The 20,885-nt window shown below is 36.7% G+C and overlaps 1 protein-coding gene across 5 annotated transcripts in view; it reads right to left on the bottom strand.

The window, feature by feature from the left end:
* Positions 1–20,885, bottom strand: part of adamts17 (ADAM metallopeptidase with thrombospondin type 1 motif, 17) — a 328,430-nt gene that overhangs the window by 49,373 nt on the left and 258,172 nt on the right. For all 5 annotated transcript variants that reach the window (XR_015495085.1, XM_087260202.1, XM_087260203.1 and 2 more), the window contains 2 exons: positions 15,455–15,659; positions 12,181–12,333 (listed from right to left, as the gene is read on the bottom strand). Coding sequence is in view for 4 of the 5 variants with exons in the window: in XM_087260202.1 (XP_087116328.1) it covers positions 12,181–12,333; positions 15,455–15,659 (358 nt within the window). In the remaining variant the exon portion in view is untranslated. The remainder of the gene's footprint in view (positions 1–12,180; positions 12,334–15,454; positions 15,660–20,885) is intronic.

Genomic DNA, 20,885 nt, shown 5'->3' with positions numbered 1-20,885 from the left:
CAGCACACCCATGAATGCATGAAGTGGCACAAATGAAATTGCTATTTATGCAACGTGGCACAAAATGTGAAAATTAGGGTTGTGCTGGTTAGAAAATAGCAACAAATTAAGTCAAACTTGTGTTGTGCCTTATTGCACCGGGTGTATGATAGCGCCCTATATCTTAATTGCCTAAATTAATCTAAAACAAAAAAAAACTTAAAAATATTCATTTATTCATTTATTTTCTTTCCGGCTTAGTCCCTTTACTAATCAGAGATCGCCATAACAGATTGAACCACTAACTTATCCAACATATGTTTTATGCAGCGGATGCCCTTACAGTCGCAACCCAATACTGAGAAACACCCATTCACTCTTACATTCACACTTATACACTACCGACAATGTAACTTAATCAATTCACCTGTAGCACATGTCTACTGACTGTGGGGGAAACCTTAGCACCCGGAGGAAACCCACGCCAACACAAAGTAAACAAGCTAAACTCCACATAGAAACGCCAATTGACCCAGTCAAGGCTTGAACCAATAACCTTCTTGCTGTGGGGCGATCACCTTGAACCAATAACCTTCTTGCTGTGGGACCCACTGTGCTACCGTGATACCTACATGTAAACTTAAAAATTTATATATTTTATTTGATTAGATATAGTAATAAAACCTAACCAACTATGGAAAATCAGAAACAAAATAAACAAAAACATTGCGAGTAGAAATCACATTGACTACAAGTGAAAAAAAAATTGGTTAGATAAATTTATGTTGGTATCATTAAATTGACTTAAAAAGAAGGCTAAAATAAAAATTAAGCACATGAGCAAAAGCAAATTATTTTAAATCAATTAAAAGTAATTTTAGAGTAAAATTAACAACAAAACTCAAGTAAAAAAAATATAAAAATGGTAACCAATTTAATGAAAGTACTTAAATAATTGCATTCTTAAATAAAAGTACTAAAAGTAATTGGAAATAAAACTAAATATGTGTTAGTCAAAGAATCCAAAACAAAATCTAAAACAATGAAATTAGAAACCGCTTCGGTTACTAACTCAAACCAAATTGGTTTAAGCATGTAAAATTAAATGTATGAAGAAATAAAACTGAAATTTAAACGAGTTACATAAGCAATAACAACAAATTAATTCAATAAGATTAAAATAAAACTGAATAAAATGTAAACAAATAAAAGCTAATTAAAAATATTAATAAATACCAATCAAAATAATTGCAGTCTTAAAAATAAAATAGCTTTAATAAACTAAATGAAATGAGGCTGAAATATAACAAATATCAGATAATGAACCTAAAAAAAGAAAACATGTTTTTTAATAAAAATGTATTTAAAAAAAAACTACAACTGAAAAAAAAAAAATTACATAAGCAATAACAAATCACACAAATAAAAACAATAAATGAATGAATAAACAACTAAAATAAATAAAAAACTAACTAACTAAATAAACAACTAACTAAAGTAATAATTAAATAAAAAACTAAATAAACAAATAAACAAAAAAACAACAACAAACTAACTAAATAACCAACCAACTAAATGAACAATTAAATAAACAACTAAACAAATAAAACAAACAAATAACTAACTAAATGAATAAATAATTAAATAAACTACTAAATAAATAAAATAAATAAATAAACAAACAACTAAATAAATAAATAAACTAAATAAATAAAACAAAATAAATTAAATAAACAACAACTAAAATAAACTAAATAACTTAATAAATAAATAACTAAATAGCTAACCAACTAAACTAAATAAATAAATGAACTAACTAAATAATTAAATAACTACATAACTAAATAAATAAAAGCTAAGCAAACACATTAAATACTAAATTTATTTATATAATTGCTGTCTTAAAACTAAAAAGCAGCTTCCATAATCTAAAATAATAATAGACAGTAAAACTGAAAATGAAAACTCCTTTGTAATTGAAATGACCAAGTTCAATTGAAATTAGTGTTTTAACTGTAATAAACCGTAAAGCTAGTGTATAAAGTACTATAAAAAGTGTAGTTTCTGTGTGGACAGCTCCTCTTTTCCACTGCAGACACAAATGAGACGCAGGTCTAGAGAGGGTAACATCTGCTCTTTACATAAATGCACGACACACGTAGAAATATCCCACGCGTTCTGCACCAACATCTCACTAATGGGACAATCGATTTTCCTCTCATTTCACCCCCCAAAATGCTACAGCAGACTTCACAAACACATGTTTCAGAGCCTTGTACAGTGAAGCCTCTGGATGCTTATAAAACACAGCAGTAAACCACAACAGGCCATAGAAACAAGTTTACCATCTACTTCTAGTAACCGATAAACTAGAAGACATTTACTGCAGGGCAAATCTTTAAAGTGACATTTTTATTTTTGGTATTTGGTAGAGGTTTATCAGAAGGTGACAATGTTGTTCTCTGTGGTGGTTCACAACACTTCACTAGTTGCATTTTGTCAACAAAAACTAGTATTATGTAATGTTTATGCATCATTATTAGTAGTAATAATAAAGCAGCTCATTTGCATTTAAAGAACTTAACAGAAATAATGTACAGTATAGAATATAAAGTCTTGTTGCAGTGGAAACAGAACTGATATTGTGTCTGACTCCCAAGAGCTTAGAGACATTTCGGCAATGACTCAAATAACTTATGAATAAAGTCATCTGGAATGACAAAGAAAGCTTTCCTGCAGGACTCCCAGAGTTCATCAAGATTCTTTAGATTCATCTTCAATGCATCCACCATCTTACCCCAGACATGCTCAATAATGTTCATATCTGGTGACTGTGCTGGCCAACCCTGCAGCACCTTGACCTTCTTTGCTTTCAGGAACTTTGATGTGGAGGCTAAAGTATGAGAAGGAGCGCTATCCTGTTGAAGAGTTTGCCCTCTTCTGTGGTTTGTAATGTAATGGGCAGCACAAATGTCGTGATACACCTCAGGCTGTTGATGTTGTCATACACTCTGCAGATCTCTCGCACGCCCTCATACTGAATGTAACCCCAAACCATGATTTTTCCTTCATCAAACTTTTTATATATTTATTATTTATTTATTTAGGTGAGAATATTGCGTCCATGCGGGTTCCAGTAGGTCTTTTGCAGCATTTGTGACGATTGGGATGGAGTTCAACAGATGATTCATCTGAAAGATCTACCTTCTGCCACTTCTGACAAAACTTGTCAGGTAGTGTAGGGGCAAATAAGCTATAATAAAAGAAGTGTGGGGTATCTTAAGATGAAAATTTGCAGATATGCATGGGATGCCATAGATTTATATAATATAATATGAAAAGAGTAATAATGTGCAACCTTTAGGACTGCAGTTAGGATCAACCGTTCGCCAATGATCAATTCCAGCATGAGGTCCGACCGCAGGCCTCAGACTGAAACATCATCCACAACCTTCAAACGTCTTGAGAGCTTCACCATCTTAAGACGACTTCAACATCTGTTGCCGCTGTGGGTAAGATGAAGCTCAGAAGGAAATATAAACTCTGAGCAGGAACTCCTGATGCTCCAATTAAAAGTGGAGAATTGAAAGTCATCCATAGAGGAGAAGGTAATATTCTGCCATTCAACTGCCATTTAAAATAAATACTTCAATATAAAAAAGCATTCAATTGATCAAACGTGACTGTAAAGACATTAAGAATGTTGCAAACGATTTGAAAATTTGTACAAAATGGTTCAAAATTTCATACAAATTCTGTCATGAAACTCTTTGTCTGCACAGGCTGGTTATTTAATGACCTTATTATGTGATGTGGAAGTGTATGTTTGTTTCAAGTGTTTTAGAACTTCTGATTCAGCTGCCAATAAAAGAAATGACTGGGAACATTAAACAGCAGAAAATGGCCAAACTGATTGCTTTATGAATAACTGTTTTCATATACATAAAAACTTAGAATAATGTAAGAAGAAAATATCAGTTTGCAGGATCAAGCAGTCTCGAAGCAAAAAGATGCCGCTCGTACGTGAAGAATAAGGTTCATATTATGTTTGCAGGAGTAATGAGTTATAATTTCAGACTGCATGTTTGAATATACAGGCAGTAGTAAGTCTCTATTTGCTCTGCCATAATAAAAGCAGCAGCAGCATAGCAGATTCATTCCGCCAAGACCAAACACATCACCAATGCCATATACATATACGACTGATTTCTGTGAGAATATTGTGTTCATGAGGGTTCCAATGAGGCTTGTGCAGTATTTGTGATGATTTGGATGCAGTTCAACAGATGATTCTTTGGAAAAATCTCCAGATGATCGACTAGAAGTCCAGTTATTATCTGTTGCTCTTACAACTTGGATCAACGTAGTGTAGGAGCAAATAATCTATAAGCTATTTTTTTGTTCTAAAAATCAAATGGAAGTTAATGAGACCAAGTCGCAAGCTTAAAAGATCCCGCTCGTACGTGAAGAATAAGGTCCATATATTATGTTTGCAGGTGCAGTGATATAATTTCAGACTGCATGTTTGAAAATACAGGCAGTAGCAAGTATCTGTATTTGCTATGCTATAGTAATCAAAGCAGCAGCAGCATAGCAGATTTATTCCGCCAAGACCAAACACATCAACAATGCCATATACATATACGACTGATTTCTGTGAGAATATTGTGTTCATGAGGGTTCCAATGAGGCTTGTGCAGTATTTGTGATGATTTGGATGCAGTTCAACAGATGATTCTTTGGAAAAATCTCCCTTCCGACACTTTTCCAGATGATCGACTAGAAGTCCAGTTATTATCTGTTGCTCTCACAACTTGGATCAACGTAGTGTAGGAGCAAATAATCTATACTATAAGCTATTTTTTGTTCTAAAAATCAAATGGAAGTTAATGAGACCAAGTCGCAAGCTTAAAAGATCCCGCTCGTACGTGAAGAATAAGGTCCATATATTATGTTTGCAGGTGCAGTGATATAATTTCAGACTGCATGTTTGAAAATACAGGCAGTAGCAAGTATCTGTATTTGCTCTGCTATAGTAATCAAAGCAGCAGCAGCAGCATAGCAGATTTATTCCACCAAGACCAAACACATCAACAATGCCATATACATATATGACTCTATGAGAATCTTAGGCACATGTTGGTTCCAATAGGTCTGCAATATTTGTGATGATTAGGACGCATGATTCATCAACAAAATCTACCTTCTGACACTTTTCCAAATGATCCTCTAGAAGTCAAGTCATTATTTGTTGCTCTTAGAACTAAGAATGACGTAGTGTAGGAGCAAATAAGTTTGTTTGAAAAATTATGGGAGGTGAAGGAGAAGAAATCTCGAGCCAAAAAAGATCCTGCTCGTCCGTGAAAAATAAGGTCCATGTATTGTGTTTGCAGGAGTAGTGTGTTCTAATTTCAGACTGCATGTTTGAAGATATAGGCAGTAGCCAGTCTCTGCATTTGCCATAATAATGAAAGCAGCAGCAGCAGCTTAGCAGATTTATTCCACCAAGACCAAATGCATCAACAATTATTACCGTATTAAATCCCTCTTGGTTGCAATTACACACCAATTATTACTGTTCGTTTGAACCTTAAATGAATCAAGAACACTTAGAATTGAATTTCAGTGTTTGCATTAACAAAATTTCAGGTTTTAGAAGCATCTAAACACACATTAGTACTAGTATAATTCAAACCATTCATAGTTTGTAAAACGCACAATTTTCATTTTGAACTAAATCTAATAACATCCTTTAACTTTTACGCACTATGTAACCACAAAGTTTACGCTGTGTGTAATTGATATTTTGAACTTGCAGTTCAGTTTCATATCATAATTTCATACGGAAAATGCGCTATTAGACACATTTAAAACAACAATGTGAATAAATAAAAAACACTGATTTTAACATTAACCCTCGAAGTGTGAACAACAGCCATAAGAAACTACATCTTCTATATGTCATGTGCTATCATATCCCTATTAACAAATATCCTGACAGTTCACCTCTTCCCTTTGCTGAAGCATGCACTGCAGCACTATGATAACGGTGTGTCTGCAGTAAGGTGGTCGGAGCTCATTACTGATGAACATAAAGCTCAGGAGAAGGAGAGGATGAGACAGATGGTGCTGTACAGTGAGATGTGGACCCCGGGCCGCAGCAGTCAGCTCCACTGGGGCCAAAGCAAGGTAAGCACTGACAGCGCACATGTATCATGGTCGACAATGGAACAAAACTCCAGATCAGCTGAAGATCTCGGGACACATGCTGTTTGCCTGTCTGTTACCATCTGAGTCAGTCATGCGTCACGGTAATGGTGTGTATACACATTACAGGTTCAGTACAAGTGAAGCTCAACTGGCTGCATTTGTGGCATAATTATCATACAGTAAAGTATGAATATAAAGCTCCTGCATGATGATTTGAAAGTGATATTTCATGCCTTTCTCAAAATCCTGATCCTTCGTTGCAAACCTGAGTTTTTTTCTTCTGTTGAGCACAAGGGAAGATATTCTGAAGAATGTTATTAACTTAATTTTAAGTATTTGTTGCTACTAAGGATGTCAATGGCTGCTTCTTTTAACAATGTTTAGAAGCATTTGACTTTTAATAAATGGTAAGGAAATTCCTAATATTAATATATTTTATTATTAAAAAAACTAATACATATTTTTGCATAATTTTAAGTTATATTATTGTAGTTATGTACTTATAAAATTTGATTTAACTAAAAAAATGGTTAGTAAAGGATGTGTTTCAAAAATGCTACTGAGAAGTCAGAAACCATTCTTTTATTTGTACATACATTAACCGGCCACTTTATTAGGTACACCTGTCAAACTTCTCGTTAACGCAAATTTCTAACCAGACAATCAAATGGCAGCAACTCGATGCATTTAGGCATGTAGACATGGTCAGGACGATCTGCTGCAGTTCAAACTGAACATGAGAATGGGGAAGAAAAGTGATTTAAGTGACTTTGAACGTGGCATTGTTGTTGGTGCCAGACAGGCTGGTCTGAATATTTTAGAAACTGCTGATCTACAGGGATTTTCACACACCACCATCTCTAGGGATTACAGAGAATGGTCAGAAAAAGAGAAAATATCCAGTGGGCGGCAGTTCTGGGGGCGCAAATGCCTTGATGTCAGAGGAGAATGGCCAGACTGGTTCCAGCTGATAGAAAGGCAACAGTAACTTAAACAAGCAGTCATTACAACTGAGGTCTGCAGAAGAGCATCTCTGAACGCACAACACTTACAACCTTGAGGCGGATGGGCTACAGCAGCAGAAGACCACAACGGGTGAAGCTTCTGTCATTAGAAGCTACAATTGGCACAGGCTCACCAAAACTGCTCTGATGAGTCTCAATCTCTGCGGCGACATCATGACGGTAGGGTCGGAATTCAGCATCAACAACATGAAAGCATGAATCCATCCTGCTTGTATTAACAGTTCAGGCTGGTGGTGGTGGTGTAATGATGTGGGGGATAATTTCTTGGCACACTTTGGACCCATTAGTACCAATTGAGTATCATGTCAATGCCTGAGCCTACCTGAGTATTGTTGCTGACCATGTCTATCCCTTTGTGACCAGTGTACACATCTTCTATTGGCTTCCAACAGAATAACACGGCATGTCATGAAGCCTGAATCATTTAAGACTGGTCTCCTGAACATGACAATGAGTTCACTGTACTTAAATGGCCTCCACAGTCACCAGAACTCAATCCTATAGAGCACTTTTGGGATGTTGTGGAACAGGAGACTCACATCACGGATGTGCAGCTGACAGATCTGTAGCAATTGTGTGACGCTATCATGTCAATATGGACCAAAATCTCTGAGGAATATTTCCAGTACCTTGTTAAATCTATGCAACGAAGGATTAAGGAAGTTCTGAATGCAAAGGGCGTCTAACCCTGTACTAGTAAGGTGTACCTAGTAAAGTGGCCGGTGATTGTGTGTGTATGCATGCATGTAATATATATATATATATATATATATATATATATATATATATATATATATATATATATATATATATATATATATATATATATATTATATTTATATATATAAACAGCCTTAAGGAAATATGAAAGAGAAATACAATTTTAGAGGAAGACTAATAATTAAGTTTTTAATATTTAAAACAACAGTATTTGTAGAGAACTAAAATCTCCCCTGTCACTTGTGATCATACTAATACACCCTTGCTGAATTAAAGCATTCATTTATTCTATATTGATTTCTAGTCTCAGCCTAATTTGTCTGATTGCTGATACATAAGGCTTAAAAAAAAATTGGGAGAAAAAAAAATTCAGGAGATTTAAATAATTTTTAATGGAATGAATCCCGCAGGATTTCTGGAAAACGTGACAAAGCCGGTAGAAAGCCGAATCCCCTTATAGAAAAAAAAAGTCTTTATATGTACAATTGTGTCCATGCATGCTTATCAGGACCCACCAAACCCGCTTGACTTTCAACAGTGAAGTTCACTGCATACTCCTTGACTAAAGCTGACATACTTTAATGCATGATTCATTGCTTTCACACCAGCCTATTACTGTTAGAGACATGAAGCCAGACTTGTTTACGCTTATAAACATGTGACTGTGATTGGTTGTTTGTAAGTTTTGCCTCTCTGTCGCCATCTCTGTTGGAAATGTGCAACTGCAGTTATCTGTGGAAGTCTACTCTTTAGGTGGGTTAACGATTGCAGCACTAATTTGGGGACTGTACTTAATCAGATTTTAAGTCTTGAAAGTTTGTCCCAAATAAGAATTTACTTTGCAGAATGTCATCTAAATAATTATTTAACATGTTTAGTGAGCAGTTTGCAGATAGTGTTACTTTGCTGTGAGAATCAAGTTCGAGTCCTGACAAGTTGCAAACTTTACTGATTTCATCCCCAACTTCTGCTTCCTGTCATAACATTGTCTTATCATAATAAACGCAAAAATCATGTTTGCTACTTTTGATCTGACTGATGGAAAAATAAGTACTAAAATAAATAATGTTCTGTATGTGATTAAACATACAACCACCCCGTTACCTTGTATCACATGATAACATGCCCATTATTATTGTACTTTGTTCTGAAATTGTCAGCATCGGCATTGTGTGACTCTTGTGAAATTAGTGTTATATTTAAATTTCAATATTGATTTTACAACTTAACCAGTAAACATCACAGTATCGCTACTGCAAGCAGCAAGAACAAGTATACCGAGTTATCTGAGCAAAATTTGGTTTTCTGATGAGCATCTGTGGTTCATGCATAGATAAGAATATGATTTTATGAACAGAATATCCACAGAGAAGAATTTTGAACTTCTCACGCAAGCTAGTCAATGATGTGCTTTATCGCTCTTGCACGTTGGTTGGTGCAAAAGCAAACAGTCCTAGTGCTCCGCAAGCCATCGAAATGAATGGGTTTCAGAGCGTAGCTTTTTCTGCATACGATGTGACAGCGCAAGCCAATCAAATAAATGGGCTTCTGAACGTCGCTCTCTGTGTATGATGTGAAACCACAAGCCATTGAAATGAATAGATTTCATAGCATAGCTCTTTCTGTGTATGATGTGAAAGCGCAAACCATTGAAATAAATGGGTTTCATAATGTAGCTCTGTGTGTATGATGTGAAAGCGAAAGCCAATGAAAAGAATGGGTTTCATAATATAGCTCTTCCTGTGTATGATTTGAAATCGCAAGCAATTGAAATGAATGGATTTTATAGCATAGCTCATTTTGTGTACGATGTGAAACTCACTTTATACTGTGGGTATAGTTGGGAGGAAAACGGGAAACTAGTGCACTGAACACTCTGCAGTGAGGCGCAGCATAGCCATTATTAGCTGACATTTTTTGTCATTTTTCTCTTTTAAAAAAACTAAAAGTTTTATTTTCGGCCAATGTGTATTTTTATTATTATATTTTTTAACTAAACGACTCTCCACGGTCAGGTCCTTGCATGTAGGACTCATTTTTAGTTTACAGAAATAATATAACAGTGGACATGTCCCCTCCCATCCGAAAATTTGCTTTTCTTTGAACCTGATAAAAACTTATCAGTTTAAAAATAATCATAATGACGTAGTCTCCATGCTATAATAATAATATTGAAACTATTTTTAACTGCGGGGACATATCTTTTTTAGTACAATTCGGCTGTATTATTTGTGTCCCCTTCAAAAAAAATGCTCGAAAGAAATTTTATATTAATTGTCCCCCCTACTGTTAAATCAGATTTACGCCCATGAGTGGTTCATCCATGTTTTCTGTGAAAACCTACCAGTGCCACTTTGAAAAAAGCCAAAACAACAAAACAACAACACCTTATTACAAACTTACTACTGTGAATCCTGTAAGGTGAGGACATATTTTTGATCACTGGCTATGTATGTACTTGCTTATAAATAGATTTCAGACCATTTTTAACCCCAAAAAAGTTACAAATTGCAGCTTATAAAGGTCCAAATGAACCAAAAATCGGTGAGACTTATTTCAGTACGCTGATATACTTTCAAACGAAACCGAATATTAAGCAGGGGCGCACTTTTTTTTTTTTTTTTGCGCATCGTTCCCTCATAGCCTACTAACAGTAAGGCCCAATCCTAATTCTACCCCTTAGCTATTCCCCTTACCCCTACCACTCGCTTTGCTTGTTCCCGTGAAGGGGTCCCAATTCTCTTTAGCTTGAAGGAGTATGGCTTCACCACAGCCACAGTTGCACCCGGAAGTAAGGAGATCCACAAATTGTTTTTTTTTTGTCATTATGAATTTTTACAACAAACAAGCACGTGTTAATATATTTATAATTACATTTGTGTCTTACCATCAAGCTTAAAAAAATGAAAATAAAAAATAAATAAAAAATAAAAACGCTAAAATAAAAACTGCTAAAATTCGCTATCTATAGTCCCTAATTTTAACCAGTGGCGTAGCGCAAAATGCAGAGGCCCCCCTGCAGGGATCACTGACGGGGCCCCTGGCCGGAAGGGGGGGGGGGGGGGGCAACGCGGGGAAGCAATCACAAATTGAGGAGCGGGGAAGGGAGGCGGGATGGAGCGACAACGCGGGGAAGCCTTCACAAACTGAAGAGCGATCACAAACTGAGGAGCGATCAAACCGAAAGCGGTGAGAGCGTCAAAGTAGCCAGAAGTCATTCATTTTTAATAAGAACCGGCGGCGAGGAACAGCGCGGCTCGTCTTCTTCTGTGTGGGCGTTGAGGAGAGTTGAAATTAAGTCAACTTTATGGTATGAGCTATGACGCGGTTCGGCGGCAAGCAATCTTGAGAGGAGTTCAGAGAACACAGATCTGCGAACTTTGGTTCCGACCACAATTGTTCCCAAGAGTTTGATTATTGTGGTTGCCGGATTTTCAATTATTGAAAATCGCGACGACGTGGGGCCCCTTAATCACGCGGGGGCCCCCCTGCGGTGCGTGCCCTGTGGGCCAGTCCACTACGCCACTGATTTTAACTCCTGTATAGCAGTCCCACAACATCCTGTCACTCACTGACACTCGAATACCCTGTCAGTAAAGTCTAGTGGCTAGGAATGAGCTTTTTACAGTGTCTGCTATAATGATAATGTTGTTTTTTTGTGTTTACATAGCTGAATATGGCCACTGTGTAAATACACAGTACAAGTACGATCTTGTCACATTAGATCGTTATGATAACATAATATATGCCTTCAGTGATTTCCTGAGTATAAATACCAAAAAATAAAGCAACTGGAATAACTACAGCAGTCACGATCATCTGATTTTATATGAAGCAAGAGATCACGATGACATATAATGATGAGTGCAGGTGCTGAAGTGCTGTCCCAATTCTTAGGGGTAAATTTTCAAGCCCTTCCCCTTCACACTCGGTTTTAAGGGCCAAGGGGAAGGGGTACAAAAATAGAATTGGGATTGGGCCTAAGAGTGCCGTGGCTAAAAACATTGTGACTTAAGCATCGTACTGATGTCACCAGAGAGATCACCACTTTTAGATTTTGATTGAAGGTTACCCTGCAGGGATTAATTGTTCACCAAAAGAATAATAATGTGTACTAGCAAAACAAACATTGTAAATTTCGATTTTACAAGACCTTTAAATGTCATTCAGGCAGACCCCTAAAAGATGCAATGGCATCCAGACCTTCAGCAATCAGTCTGAACATCTGCTCATTTGATCATCTTACCTTGGACCATTCGCCGGTCTTCCACTCGTAACATTTGGAGTGGTCCTCGCAGGCCTCCACCTCAGCGGGACGGGACACAGGGTCACAGAGACCATGAGGATTAGTGCAGGTCACCGTCCGCCTCCTGCTGCCGTGTCCACATTCAGAGGAACACTGCAACACACAAAACACCAGCAGAATTCAGAGTGCAACATGAGGAAAATAAGTGCGCAATCGAGTGCAAAGAGGGATGGGGCATAAGCAAAAGTGCCGGTCATTAAAACAGGCTTCCTGCGGAGTCTCACTAACGCTTTTCTCCGCTGACTGAACCCACTCTAATGAAGTGCTTACAACATCAACAACAACATGGAGATATGAAACAAGACCCACACATTTAAAAACAGCCACAGTGCCCTCCATAGGCCAGGAAAAAGCCCACAGAAATAAGCATGCACATCCTGGCAGACTTTTTTTTTTTCTAATAAAAAATAATAAAGAAAATATTTAATCCAATATGTATAATAAAACAAGCTATATTTTCCATCATATACTTTATTTAATAATATATAATATGTAACATTTGTGTATAACTGCTTATTTGGACATAATAAGTATGCATTCTGTTGTGCTGAATTTATGATAACAGATAATAAATAACTAGTAAAATATTATGTACTGTCATCATGGCAAAAATAAATTTGTTATTGAGAATAAGTGATGAAACAAAGGGTGTTTAAAAATGTGTTGTCTTTTCCGTTTGTTACAAGCATCAGTGATCCAGTGACTGTGGATTGCCGGAGAATCACGCAAGCACGCACGCACGCACGCGAGCACACACGCACGCGAGAACACATACTATTGAACTACAATCCCATCATGCACCTTGCACACACCTGTTCCAGATCACTATTGATTACAAACACACAGGACTGATTATGAGGACTATTTACACCACACACACACACACATCATTGCTGAGTCTTGTAAGCTGCACCAGCCTATATATCTGAATTCTTAAGCTTGTATTCTCCCCAAAGATCCTTCAATTCCTCTGCTCAGCTCCTGCTAATTGCTCCTAAATCCAGCTTGAAAACAACAGGAGACAGATCTTTTTCAGTCTATGCTCCAAAACGTTTAAACACATTACCTCTAGAAATTAGAACCCCATCTACATTTGTATAAAAATTAGGGATGTAACGGTATCAGAATTTCACGGTACGGTAATACCTCGGTATGAATGTCACGGTACGGTATTTATTGAATCATTTACAGGAAAAAACAAAACTTATGAAAATACTCCAAAAAAGTGCCAAAAGTGTCAATGACATACAAATTAGTCATCTATCTGTAAGCTTTGAAACAGGAACTTCAATTTTAATAACAAAAAAATATTAAACCATGTAAAAAAAATTAAGTTTCAATTTAGTATTGTTGAAAACTCATCACATTCAACATTTAATCACTCACTCACTTAGATAGAGATGGGTTTAAAGGAAAATTATCATATAAATATAATCTGGTAAAAGCTGGTATCTCTGGGTATTTACAATGTCCCCTGCAACAGAAAAAAAAAAACCTCTCCTTTGGGACTGAGGTTTCTGGGACGAGAGATATGACTTGGCCCAGGTTGACAGCAGTGGGTAACGTTGTGCATTGTCTTTCCCCCACTTGAGAGGACAAGCCATGAGTGAGATAGAGGTCTCATGTCTGCATCAATCTGAACAGTGTGCTGTGTTTCTGCAGTCCCCATGATATTAGTCGTATTCCCCAACTTGCAGGCACGTGCACACACAGTGCTTAACCTGTGCAGTGCACATGCCCTTTTTAGTCTTGGATAGAAAGTTCCCTTCCAAAATGATCAAAAGTGCCCCCGCGACGCGACATACCCTCCGTCCCCGCTTTACAGTACGCGCGCGACAACACAGCTGATAAGAACTCGCGTGACAACACAGCTATTCAGTACGCGTGCGACAACACAGCTGATAAGAACTCGCGCGACAACACCACTATTCAGTACACGCGCGGCGACAACACCCGCTTTAGGGTTTTCCAGCGCTTTTTTGATCCCCGCTTCTAGCAGCACTCTCCATTTCCGCATTACTGGATCTGTAGCGACAACAGACCGCAAGGGATTATGGCCAAGCCTGGGCTGATGGGAATTGTAGTTTCCGGTACCTCCCGTTCGCTTCATTCGCCTGAGCAAATTTTCTCAGAAGACCTATAGTTTTACCGAGTCATGCGACTACGGTAATATCGAAAAAAATTAATATTGCGGTATGACGGTATTTACAATACCGTTACATCCCTAATAAAAATAAAAAATAAAAAATAACAAAGTCAAAGCCAACCTTTTCTCTCTGGCCTATTGATATCATTTTTTAGGACTATTGATTATATTTATCCTTTCATTCATTTTCAACTGCTTTTCCGGGGCCCGGTCATGCAAACAGCAGTCTTAGGTTGCTTTCACACCTACACTTGTTTCGGAACGAGTCTCGTTTGCCCAGTTAGCGCGATTCGTTTGGTATATGTGAAACCAGCAATCGCGATACAATCCGCACCAAATCAATCGCTCCGAGATCGCTTAAATGAGGTGGTCTCGGCTCGATTGAAACACACTCTGGAGCGGATCGATTGCAGTGAGAAAGCGATACGATCCGAGCGCAGTTATATTACAGTGTTTTATGGATATGTAATAGGCATACGGCTGTATAAAGAGATAATTATCATTAGGGCGGGAAGTTTCGCGAGTCTCCCGGATGCCCGCAAATAAGTGATAATTTCCCAGTAATCTCGCGTCTCCCTTCAGGTCCTCAAACAGCCTGCGTCATGTAAATAATAACTTGACTTCTAGTTGATCATTTGGTATCAGAAGTGGCTTATATGAAAGGCAAAGGCTTCTAGATTACACTTATTTAACCAAAAAAAAAAAATCTATCCATCCATTCATCCATCCATCTTATTTATGTCATATCAGCAGCATTTGCTATATTAATCGCAAAACCTATACTAAATATACAATATATAACATGCAATCATACAGGTTTCTTAATAAACATGCATTGTAAAAACATACAAATAACAACACTGAAAAGAGTTATTTACTGTACATTCTTTTAGTTTGATTAATAATAAGTATGCTTCTCTGAGTCTTCTGTTCAGTGCTATTGTGCTCTGACAAGCAGTTATTTTAAAGAAGGAACGCTTATGTTTAGGCTCTAATATTTCATGATAGCAAGAGCTAAGCACAGCTATCCGTAAGCTTTAAATAAATCCTGCTGACTTGAGCTCAGACCTGCGACCATTCGGATGCCTCCCACACGGTGAGGCAGTGACGTCCCTCGCAGTGCTGAACGCTGGCCGGTTTGGAGCTCAGACAGTACAGGTCTCTGGTGGGAATATATGTGCCATTTTGCAGTTGGTAAATGCAGCCGACTTCCCTCTGCTGCAAGCCTTTACCACAGGTTAACGAACACTGCGTCCAATCACCAGTCACCCACCTGAGAGAACAAGAAAAAGAAGTAGAAAAGACAATTTTAATATGATATTTTCTGAATTTTGTTTAAAAATATGCTCATTTTAGAGCTCCCATAAAGTTTAACAGTTTTACCATTTTTAATCCATACAGCCAATCTTTGGGTCTTGTTGGAGCACTTTTAGCTTAGCTTAGCATAGATCATTGAATCGGATTAGACCATTAGCATCTCGCTCAGAAAATGACCAAAGACTTTAATTCTGTTTTTAATGTTCAGAACAACAGCATTTATATAGAACTGAAAGGTTTTGTTACATTTTAAAATCTTTCCTGTCACTTATAAGTATTTCAATACATCCTTACTGCATTAAAGTATACATTTTTTATAATTAATAAATGAGCACATTTTATTGAGAGAGATGTCAGTTTTATTGCCATTTTATTCACACAGAGAGAAGTAGTAGAAAAGACAGTTTTGTCTAAATATTGTGCCATATTATGCTATTTTCTCTATTATTGTTTTTGGAAATAGGCTCAATTTACAGTTCACCTAGAGCAGGGGTGTCCAAACTCAGTTCTGGAGGGCCGGTGTCCTGCATAGTTTAGCTTCAACTTCCTTCAACACACCTGCCTGGAAGTTTCTAGTAAACCTATAATGATTGATTAGCTGGTTCAGGCGTGTTTATGTGGGGTTGGAAATAAAATATGCAGGACACCGGCCAAGTTTGGACACCCCTGACCTAGAGTCTAACAGTTGCGTTTTACAATTTTTCAATCCATTCAGCCAATCTTTGGATCTGGCGGGAGCACATTTAGCCTAGCTTAGCATAGATCATTGATTTGGATTAGACCATTAGCATCTCGCTCAATAATTACCTTAAAAATGAGTTTAAATATTTTTCTTATTTAAAGCTTGACTATTCTGTAGTTATATCGTGTACTAAGATGACAGACAATGAAAAGTTGCTATTTTCCAGGCTCATAAGGCAAGGAACTATACTCTCATTCTGGCGTAACAATCAAGGAACTTTACAGCCGTAAACAAATGATCAATAAATAAATCTGTCATGACGGTCTCTACAAGTTAAGGCATTATCTAAACACAATATGAATGCCCAATTAGAAAAATACTACTAACTATGAAATACTATTTATGAAAATATTTTATCAAATAACAGACAAATCCAAATGGCCAACACGAGCTGGAAATGTAAAGCAGACAGCAGTCTAGACAGATCAGCTCGATGACGTATAATGTCTCAGACATCCCCTAAAATCCTTTTTGGCAACTTGATAGCAACTGCCTTTTAAAAAGAAACGTAACCAATTTTAAAAAAATAAATAAATCAAGAGTGGGATGTAACTGATGTTTAAATGATAAAACATGAAAGTATCTTGAGAGTTTGTGTTTGCCAAGAACCTTCTTTAAGCGATTTAACTGAAATCCCATTCAGAAAACTCTTTGGGCTCTATTTTAATGATCAAGGCGCAAAGTCTAAAGCAGTTGTGTCGTGCTATGGCGCACTTGCTATTTACAAGGTGGACTTTATAAGTGGAAAAACTGAACACTTTACTAGAGAGAAAACAGTTAAACAGACCATCTGCAGCGCGAGAATAAAGAATGAGCATCCTTAATTCGGCCTCTTTACTTTCCCTTTACTTTTACCCTTTATTCCTTTACTTTCGTGGACAGGAAACGGTGGAAACTCACTCCACTGAAGACATCTGTTAGTCTACATATTTAATTGTTTACCGAGCACAAAGATTTGTTTTAAAACTATTTTTAAATTTAGTTCTAATTTCCAGCAAACTAATAAATGAACAATAATAATGAAGTGTGGTCAAAACAGTTATATCCAAACACACGTCCTGTTCTTATGCCTCTTATGGTGATGCAGACATCTCCAAAACCTGACAGGTGGACAAATCTGAACTTGCTTTTATTAAAACAAATATAAATTTGCATATAATAAATAGTACTCTAATAATAATAACATTATAAAAATGCAGATTGTCTTGAATAAACTAAAAAAAGCCCCATGACATGAAGGCATGGAGGCAGTCATTTTTAAATATAGTAAAAAATAATATTTTTTGTAATATTTTAATCCTTTATTTTTTTTCATATGTACAGATATTTGTATTGCTGTACATCCTGTGTGTATAGGGACATAACTAAAGTGCTCTGCGCTGGACTTTAGCAGCTTTTAGTTGGTCAACGGTGCTGTCTATTACTGTACGTTCACACCGAAAGCGGCGAGAGCGTCCAAGGTCGCTCTGGCCGCCCGGGCGACAACGCTCTCTGCCTTCAGCTCCTGCGGCGAGAGCGTCAAAACTCGCTACATTGATCTCTTATTTAAAGGAGCCGTTGCAGCATATCAGTTACATTCCTGCATAAAACATGTTTCTAGCGTGAAAATGAGGCGCACTTCTTATCAAATTCATACAACAATGGAAGATCAAGTTGCGTGTGGTGTGGCTTTGCTCTATTTATCCAATATGTGTCCATATGTCTGAAATATCCTAAAGCAGCAGTACTGTTTTGTACTATCACATCGCGTGAGATTCCCGCTTTTTTAAGATAAATATATAACATTAATGAACATCAGTAACTCGCCAGTAACTTATTTAATGTATGTTCCTGTAGGAAAAAATTGTAAATAATTGGAAATCCGGCGACCGCAATAATCAAACCCTTGGGAACAACTGTGGTCGGAACCAAAGTTCACAGGTCTGTGTTCTCTGAACTGCTATCAAGCGATGGACGTCTTCATTCTGATTGCTTGCCGCCAAACCGCGTCATAGCTCATTACCATAAAGTTGACTTCATTTCAACTCTCCTCGACGCTCACGCCGGCGAAGACGCGCCGCGCTGCTCCTCGCCGCTTATCGCCGCGTATCGCCGCCACCTCTCATTGAAAATGAATGACTTCCTGCTACTTTGACGCTCTCGCCGCTTTCGGTGTGAAAGTACGGTTACAATTCCTCAAAATAGCAACATGACAACAATGCGCTTTAGCACACCTTCTTTATAGACCAGCACAAGTGGCGCAAATGAATTGCTATTTAAACAACACAGCGCAAAATGTAAAAAATTACTTTTGCGCTGGTCTGAAATTAGCAGCAAATCGCGTTGTGTGTATAATAGGGCCTATTGACTTTGGGACAAGGGAACCGGAACTACTAAAATGCTAACTTGCTTCCGGGTTTCTGACGTCAAAGTTCCTCCACTCTATAGTTCCTACCCATCAAAATTAATTTTCAAGCAAGATGCTAACGGTCTAATCTGACTCAATGATTTATGCTAAGCTAAGCTAAAAGTGCTTCCGCCGGAACTGGAGACTGATTGAATGGATTGAAAAATGGTACAACTCTAGAAAAAACTGTTTAACTTTAGGATACACTGCAAAAATGTCGGTGAGCAAAAAAAGGGGAAAAGCAAAATAATTTTCTTTTCGCTTTGAATTAAGATTATTTATTAACTTGTTTTAAGGAAAAACTTACATTATTTTGGCTCATTTTTGAAAAACAAGACCATTTTTTTGCTCGTCTAGAAAAAGCTTCTTGATTTAAGAAGTTTTAGATATGTATACAAAAAACAAGGCAAAAGCTCCAAGAAAGCAATTATTTTGGGTCTAATATGAGCATATTAAAAAAAAAAAAAAAAAAAAAAAAAAACATAGGGCCACAGTGTAAAACAAGTTGACTCAATTTAAAATTTAAGGCAACAAACTACAGGACATTTGAGTTTAAGCAACTTAGAGTTAAGAGAATTGGGTTAAAAATGGAGTCAACTCAAAAAAATGTCCTGAAGTTTGTTGCCTTAATTTTAAGCCGAGTCAACTCTTTTCTTTTTTACAGTTTTAATCTGTTTGTTAGCATTCGGTTCATTCAGCTTTGCTGTACAAGAGATCTGAAGTCTCTTTCGAACATGTCTACACTAAAACAGCTCCTTAGATTCAACATATGAAGGTGTTCACATTTACTTCTTCATCTGCAACCTGACAAAATCCACAGCTGACGTCATATGCTACATTTTACCAAATAGTTTCATCAGGAACCATAATGAAATCTGGATGTTTTAATCATCGGTTTATAATATGACAGAACATAACAGATGATTATCTCTTTTTCTCAGATAAGCAGTCAGGAAATGAGCTTGCAGGAAAATCTCAACAGATGAGATTCAGAATAAAAATAAAGCCATCTTTATTAACTGCTTAATCAACGCCATGAGAGATGACAGAGAAACATCTGGAAACCAACAGGCAGGCATTTATATGCTCATTCTTACTTGCTATAAACCAGTTGTGCTGTTATAGACAGAAAAAAAAATTACAATAACTTAGTGACCTGATCTATGGCTGGTGGACAATAGAGGAGTGAAAACTATATTCCAGATCTACATTAGATTGAAGGACTTGAATTATATCTAAAGATCAGAAAATATTCATGGAAAAGGATTTATGACTTCATTGATAGTAGGAAATAAAATACTATACACAGTTGAAGTCAGAATTATTATCCCCCCTGAATTATTATTTTTTCCAAATGTATGTGTAACGAAGACAAGACTTTAACAAATTTCTAATCATAATAGTTTTAATAACTTAAATTTATTTTATCTTTGCCATGATGACAGTAAATAATATTTGACTAGATATTTTTCAAGACACTTCTATACAGCTTACAGTGACATTTAAAGGCTTAACTAGATTAATTAGGTTAACTAGGCAGGTTAGGGGAATCAGGCAAGTTAATGTATAAAGATGGTTTGTTCTGTAGACAACTGAAAAAATATATAGCTTAAAGGGGCTAATAATTATGTCCTTAAATTGTTTTCTTTTTTAAACTGCTTTTATTCTAGTCGAAATAAAAGCAAATAAGACTTTCTCCACAAGAAAAAATATCATCAGACATACTTTGAAAAATATCCTTGCTCTGTCATTTAGGAAATATATATATAAAAAAAAAAAAAATTCAAAGGGGGGCTAATAATTCTGACTTCAACTGTATGTGGCACCAATATTATAATAATAAATCATAACACTTGGATTTTAAAAAGGGTACAGCTAATAGTCATAGATCACGAGCTTACATCGTTACACAGATGAAGGAAACAGAACAAGCTACGTATTTTGGTTGGAAGTGTTTAGTCATTTTTAGACAACAAAACTAACAAAATAAAAAAGCAATCGCAGGTTTATCATCCAATGTGTATTGGAGGTTTGCTACTCTGCTAATGTTTTTT

Source organism: Danio rerio, chromosome 7, assembly GCF_052040795.2.
Source record: "Danio rerio strain M-AB ecotype USA chromosome 7, GRCz13ab, whole genome shotgun sequence".
Lineage (NCBI taxonomy): Eukaryota > Metazoa > Chordata > Actinopteri > Cypriniformes > Danionidae > Danio > Danio rerio.
This window is presented reverse-complemented; position numbering and strand designations above follow the sequence as displayed.